This window comes from Lucilia cuprina, chromosome 3, assembly GCF_022045245.1.
Source record: "Lucilia cuprina isolate Lc7/37 chromosome 3, ASM2204524v1, whole genome shotgun sequence".
NCBI classification, from domain to species: domain Eukaryota; kingdom Metazoa; phylum Arthropoda; class Insecta; order Diptera; family Calliphoridae; genus Lucilia; species Lucilia cuprina.
In genome coordinates, this window is record NC_060951.1 from 66,888,678 (window position 1) to 66,896,562 (window position 7,885).

Sequence of the window (7,885 nt, forward strand, 5' to 3'; positions counted from 1 at the left end):
TTTATGAGCTTTATGAGCAAAAAATGTTTACTCATTATATCAAAGTTATATTGTACGACATTATATTGCTTTCATTATTAGCTTAGACAAACATATTTAGATACAATGTATAATGGAAAACCCTTAAAACAAGACTTATTTGCTGTAAAAAACGCAAAAGAGAACGTATCATTATATTTCCTATGAATTTAAGGAATCCAATTCAATACAGCATAAACATGTAACAAAATTAATTGTCTATTACAGCAATTCGTGGCCAAATCCAGAACTAATATAGAACTAGATAACTAAAAATCTCCATATAAATTTCCATATAGTTTATATACGCATAAAAATATTTTCATCTTACAAATTTGAATTTATTCACTACCTCGAGAACCTTGTATAAATAAATATAAATAATACGAGAATTTAGTTTTCCAGTTTATTCATCTAAATTTGTATAAACAGTGTACACTACAGATATATATAATATTTGATTTTTTTTTAATCTAAATATATGCCTCTATTATGGTTAACAACTTAACTATTCTTGAGTAAAAATGTTGCTATTTTTTTAGAAAAAATTTCAACTTATAAATACAAACAAAGTATTTTTTAAAATTTTCTAAAATTTCATTAATCACTAATTTCGAACGAGTTTACTTTTGTTATTTACGAAAAACACATTTTCATAAACTTTTCTCATAATTCTGTGACAAAAACACTTTTTAGGTTTCAACTCAACTGAGTTAAGTTGTAAACCATAATAGGGGCAACAATTATTTAAATTTTTTATTTTTGTATGTACATACAGTGTCATAAATTATGATTTAATTAAAATATATCATAATTATCTAAATTAGTTTCTTTCTATCTTTTTTGTTTAAAAAAATAAGTATATATAATTGATATAAATTGGAATAAGAAACATATTAATAGAATTTGCTTATTTAAACTTAGATTAATGTTCAATTGTTATCCAAATGATTTTTTTTAAATCCAATATTTTTTTATTTTTCATAGTTTTAGCAAATAAACACATATACATAGATACGTATGTATGTAAGGATATTATCAAAATTATTTATTTGGCACTGCATGTACTTATTTTAATAATTATTTACTTAATATGTATATCTATTTGTATTTTAACATTTTGATCATAAAAATAGTTTTGTTAAAGTTTTGTATATATTTTAATTTTAGTAAAGCTTTTTGCCCTTGCCTTTTTGTGCACTGTTCCTTAACGAAAAATACTGGATGAATAAATTCATAGAAACAGTGCTGTTTTTATAATTACTTTCAAATTATAATTATAAAGTTTTATTTATAAAAAACAAAAATAAAATAACAATAAAATAAAATAACAATAAAAATAATAATAATGCTTTAAAAATTAATTAATAATATCAAAAATAAATGATTCATAATAAAATCGTCATTTTATTAAAGTTTATGAATCGAATAATATTTTATTATGATTATTGTGGTAATAAGTGTTTGTAAAACAAATTAATAATAAACTGTTTCACAAATATTTATTTATTACAAGTACACACGCAGAGAATAAACATCTCCTAACATGAATAATATATTAGAGCATTACCATTCTACCATATTATTTATGATCCATGTAACAATTAATAAATGCATTTTGCTTTGCGGCAGCCATAAATTGCAAAATTTTATAAATGATTTTAACTAATTTATAATTGCTACAACAATATTATAATTTGTATGAATAATTTTTGTGGTAATCGTGATATGAGAAAAATGGCTGCCACAAAATACTACTACATAGTTATATAGTTGAATGTCTGCTCTAATTATATTATATTCTGCGTGTAGATCCTTTAAAATTAAAATGTTTTGGCTCATCTTTTGTTTTTTATATAAAATTCATAACACGTTAAAAGTAAAATATTAATTAATAAAAAATATAATAAAGGAAACCATTATTTTTGATTGATATAAATTTTATAAATAGACAACAATTTTAAATAATTTTGACTGGTATGTATTTGTTTATACGTAAGTGTAAATATATATTATATGTATATAGTAAGTTAATTTGTTTATATAATAATTGATCCACAAGTTTGTTTTTATCATATTATTACATATGCGTACATATGTATGTATTGTAAATATGAAATAAATATGTATATGAAGACACATACATATGTATGTAATGTTTATAGTAAATAGTTATTATTATACATACATAACGAAAAATTATGCATGTAAAAAATATAAAAAATGTTCTATAAATATCTTCCTTTAAGCTTATCTCAAGTATTCTTTTTTATATGAATTTATGTATACGTAAGGAATATATCATATCATATAAAAATGTTTTTTCTTTTCTAAAGATAACAACAGTTCACAAAAACAACTACAGATTTAACAGATTTTCTAAGATTGCGAAAACGTTTTTAACTAATTAATTAATTTTAATTAATTTACAGTATTTGAGTACGGATAAGCAAGAGTGTGATATACATAAATAGAAGAAAAGTTGTGTATAATAAATAGGTTTAATGTTAACAATTTTATTTTAAATATTTTATATAAAATAGTAATTAATAAAGACATCAAGTAGAAAAGGAGGTAATTTTGAAGATTATAAATTATATTTTAAGTATGTATGTATAAAGATAATAAGTAGTTGAGCTCTTAAAAATGTTTTCCTTGTAGAAATGGTTCCTTATTGGTAAGACTTTCATTTACAGTTATCAAATTTACTCAATTTTAAATTTATCATAAATATTAACAACAATGTGCTCCCTTTATAAAAAAAAAAAAACATATGTACGTATGTAAAATGTACATACATACATACATACATACATACATACATACATACATACATACATACATACATACATACATACATACATACATACATATATATTTTCAAAATAATCATATCAAATAGCAATTGCACTTTGTTTTTTATACTTGCTCTGCGGTTTCATCTAAAATCATCGAATGTAAATCCATGGCAGATCGAGTTTTTCGTGGTGGTTTTGGCATTAAAAATTGATTTGGGCTTGGACCCACAAAAACCGAATTTTGTCGCGGCCTATTGTGTGCTGAATAACCTAAAAATACAATTTAAAATTTTAATTATTAAATGGCGTGTTAACATTGTATTTAATTCTATAAAAGTTATACATATGTGTGTACACTGTGTAACATATCTAATACATATCGATAATAGTTTGCGTATAATAATAATTAACTTCTGATCGAATTTGCAAAAATCACACATAATATCTGTCTTTTTCAGCATGTTACGCCCTTAATTAAATATATTTTTGGTTACTACCTTAGTTTCAATATGTTCACTATTAAATAGCACTAGATTAGCATTACTGGAAATACTTAGGTGTAAACAAAATATGTGACTTTGGCCAATGAATTTTATATCTGATTTAAAAGTCCAGAGAAGGAAGGAAAGATAGATTTTCGATAGAAGTTAATCAAGAGGAAGGAGGAAATGTTCATCCGATACATTTACATATATTTTTAATACGACATACATGTATGAACGTATGTAAACATTTTAATTTTCTTTATAACATTTAATTACAACTAGAGTACATAAAGGGATCTGCGCTTCCCTAATAGAAATTAAATTAAAAATTCAGCTTATAAAAATATGTATGCATATGAGTACAGATACAAATTGTAATATTTTTAAAGGTTTTATGTGGTATGACTGGATTTCTTACACATATAAAGATATTTAAAAAATTAAAAAAACATAAAAATTAATGAAACTGGGACATTTTTTACAATATTAACGTTACGGTCTTTTCACAGACGAGTTCTGTGTAACTCCAACATATATGTATGAATGTGGCTCTCCCAAAACTTCAAAACTTAGTCGTAGCTTATAGCACTTTAAAATCTTTTTTATCACTTAACGATATATTTATACCCTACACCACTATAGTGGGGAGGGTATTATACGTTTGTGCTGATGTTTGTAACATACAAAAATATTGGTCCCTTAAAGTATACCGATCGATTCAGAATCATTTTTTGAGTCGATTAAGACATGTCCGTCTGTCCGGCTGGTTGGCTTACCATGTAAACCTTGTGCGCAAGGTACAGGCCGCAATTTTCAAGATAATTTGATGAAATTTGGACCAAGCATGTTTTTTGACTATTGAAAATGGTTGAAATCGGTCCATTATTTCACCTAGCCCCCATACAACCGTACCTCCCGATTTGAACTTTTTATGCCATAATTACATCAAATATTCTATTATCTCTCTGAAAATTGGCACAAATAAGTTTTATATAAGTATAAATGACACTGCAGATTTTCGTAAGGATCGGCCCTTATTTGACACTAGCCCCTATACAAACCCCCCTTCAAAAAATGTCTTAAACGTCTAAAATTGACTTGTAACCACTTGTATCGCAATGAAACTCAACAAAACTAACTGTTATTTAAAAACATATCCTTTACCCAATTTACCGAGGAACGGCCTATATTTGACCTATATAAAGCCTCATTTAGAAATTTTAGTTTTTTTTTTCAATAAATTGTTCAAACATTTTGGAATTATGGTAATATTCAACGTAAAAATTTCTTTAAAAAAAATAAAATTTTTTAAAATAATCATGGTGTAGGGTATTATATGGTCGGCCATGCCCTACTATACTTTCCTACTTGTTTTTGTTTTTTTTACATTTTCAATATATTTAGTAACACGAAAAGAATAAATTTTTTACAAGCAAAAAAATATTTTATTTTTTGACATACATTTTTGAAAGAAAAGAAAAAATATTTCAAATAAATAATTTATTTTTCCAATACTGTCATTAAAAAGAAAACAAACTTTCTTCTAAAATGAGAGCGTTTAGGCAACAACCGCAACAAACACAATATTTTTTTGTTTGTTTAGAGTATGGGTTTTGTCAAAATGAAATTTCTAAAATTGAAAAAAAAAATAAATATTGGAAAGAAAATTTGTTGTGTATTTCACAATATTACATATAAAATCGTCGTTGCATTTAAATTGTATTCGCAGCAGGACAACGTCTTATTGGTGCTTCATCTGATATTCTTCATTTGGAACCCTTTTATCAGCATTTTCATTCATAATTTTTGATTTGAATTTTTATACCCTACACCACTTTAGTGGGGAGGGTATATTGGGTTTGTGCTGATTGGTATACTTTGGCTTATAATTAATTTAAATGATCTATTATGTTAACAAAAGTCGACAAAACTTAGTTTTATAGAACTTTAAATGACACTACCGATTTTTTTAATGATCGGGCTTCATTTGATCCTATCCCCCATACAAACTCTCCTTCAGAAAAATTTTTTCTTTCAATATTTTTAAATCCAACTTTTTGCAACTATGTTGACTTGAGAATTCTAGTAATACATTCTTAGAGTTAGGTTCTGACTGACAGCAGACTTAGGTACTTTTTGATAGCGTTTCACTTCTTGGTGTTCAGTGGTTTTCTAGTTCAAGCATACGTACGTGTGACTTTTGTTTCTGTGTATTAGATGCTTATAGCTCGCAAAATTCTGATCCGATCTTATTAATATATACATTGTGCTCGTCTGCGAACAAAACATTTAAAGTTATATACATTTGACCAAGTTTGGAAGTATACTGTAAAAGTAAAAGGGGTAAAAAAATCGGCTTGCCTATTAATTATATAGAAGATAGTGAATGGAATGAAATAATTACAAATAATAATAATAATAATAATAATAATAATAATAATAATATAAATTGTAAGAAATACTGTTAACTAAAATGTAGTATTTCCATGTTCAATATGTAACTTTACACTGAAATAGGTAATGGATGGGCCACAACAGATGCCCTTCTATATATATCAGGTTTGTAAGTGTGCATATCCGTTAAGTTCCCCCCATATGTAAAAACAATATTCAACTAATGTTAACGGAAACGGATGTGGAATAATACCCTTTTTATATGGTATAAACATATATACAAATTCCATATGTATGTATAAATACACACATACTGTATATCGCACATTTACTACAAGACTGCCATATTTCAAAATTCGAGGGTTACTCAGTTCAAAAAACAGGCATACTAGTAAAAAATTTCCATTTTCCCTACTGCTATGGCTAAACTTTTTTGTTATAAAAAGTGACTTAAAACTAATATGTATTTTTAAATATTTTTAACTACACGTTGTTACATTGCATGGAAGTAGTATATAGTCCAATATACATTGATTCAATTTCGCCTAGCCGCCATAGTTTCCCTTTAGAAAATTACTTTAACGATCATTACAAAATATGATTTAGCGATGAAATTCGACATAAATAAGTATCTTACAACACAAATTCCGATGAGGATCGGTCCATTATTGACCATATCCCCCATAATGAACCCCTAAAAGAGACTTTAACGGTCGTTACTGTATTAAAAATAAGAGTGCAGAGATAAAATTCCACACAAATATGTCCCATACAAAACAAAGTCTCTTATATTTTATGAGTATCGTTCCTTAATTTACCCTACCCACCATATAAGGTATCCTTCAGCAATTTCAAATACATACTCATGTTTTTTGCGAGTATTAAGTAAATACAATTTAATTTCAATTAAGATACAAAACATAATAACCTATTCTATCTAAATCAGGTTTAATTTTTCATATCCCTTGATTTGTTTAAAAGTTAAAAAAAAATAGTAAAATGTCATTAAATATTCAAAGCTATTTTTCTCAAACGACATTTTTGGATTATGCCAGTATTGTAATAAATGAGAGATATACAAAATATACATAAGAGAAATATACCAGCAAACAATTCTTAAAAAATCCATGTTTATTATTTCGAAACATATGAGATTTTTTAAAATTGAAAATGAGGTGATAAACATAATCTATGTTATCAATAATACTAAATACAAATTGTGGTGATATAAAAAATATAATTACTGCAATAAAAAAGGAAGTTCATTGTGTAACTATTCAATTACTTTAGAAGTTCAGAGATAAATTGTATGATGGGCGTTCAAATAGTAACGTATTCGTTTGCGTTGCGCTGTTAAAACGTCAGTAATTGTAATGGCATTATCTCAGATTTCTCATGATAAACTTAACAATGATTTTTATGTTTCTTTATCACGTATGTATGTACATTTAAATGTACATTAGGGTATTTTTACAATATTGGTCGACACAAAAAAGTATATATATTTTTAAATGCTAAGGCGATCTAGCCATGTCCGTCCGTCTGTCGGTAGAGTTCGAACGGAAAAACTAGCGAGTTAAAATTTTCCATAAATATTCCTTATAGGTAAGGTTTGTTTGGTATTATAACTTTTATAGAAACGTAACTTCGTATCAAAATTATTTTTGGGTCGGTAGCCAAACCTACCTCTATTAAGGTCTTCTTAAAAATATGAATATGTACAGCGATGAAATTAAATAAAATCGTTTCATAAAAGCTAAAATGTCCTTATAAAAGTTTTTGAGAATCGGACCACAATTGAACTTACCTCTCATATATAAAGCCACCGTAAGTACTTACTTCATCGTTGTAAACTTTTTACGGCGAGTTTTTTATTATAATTCTTCATTCGGAATTTTATGGAGATTGGTCTATAAGTGAATATGGCCAACAAAACACCAAATTTTATGGGTATCGATAGATAATCGTTCCTACCCCAAAAAATACGACAATTTAATTTTTCGTATACGATTGCACTATAAGAAAAACTATTGCTGAGATTATGTACATATGTATATCTCAATGCATATAACAATTCCATTCTAAAACAAGTAAGAGTTCAATATTCGGCTGTGCCGAATCTTATATACCCTTCACCATGATGTGTTTAAAGCCTTTTGTACCTTTTGAAGAACGAAAAAGTACCAAAAA

General features: G+C 26.3%; 1 protein-coding gene across 3 annotated transcripts in view; it reads right to left on the reverse strand.

Moving 5' to 3' along the window:
- Window positions 1-2,182: 2,182 nt before the first annotated feature.
- LOC111678933 overlaps window positions 2,183-7,885 on the reverse strand; it is a 70,985-nt gene continuing 65,282 nt past the window's right edge. For all 3 annotated transcript variants that reach the window (XM_046945465.1, XM_046945463.1, XM_046945464.1), the window contains exon 7: window positions 2,183-3,086. In XM_046945465.1, the coding sequence (XP_046801421.1) occupies window positions 2,938-3,086 (149 nt within the window). In that variant the 3' untranslated portion in view covers window positions 2,183-2,937. The remainder of the gene's footprint in view (window positions 3,087-7,885) is intronic.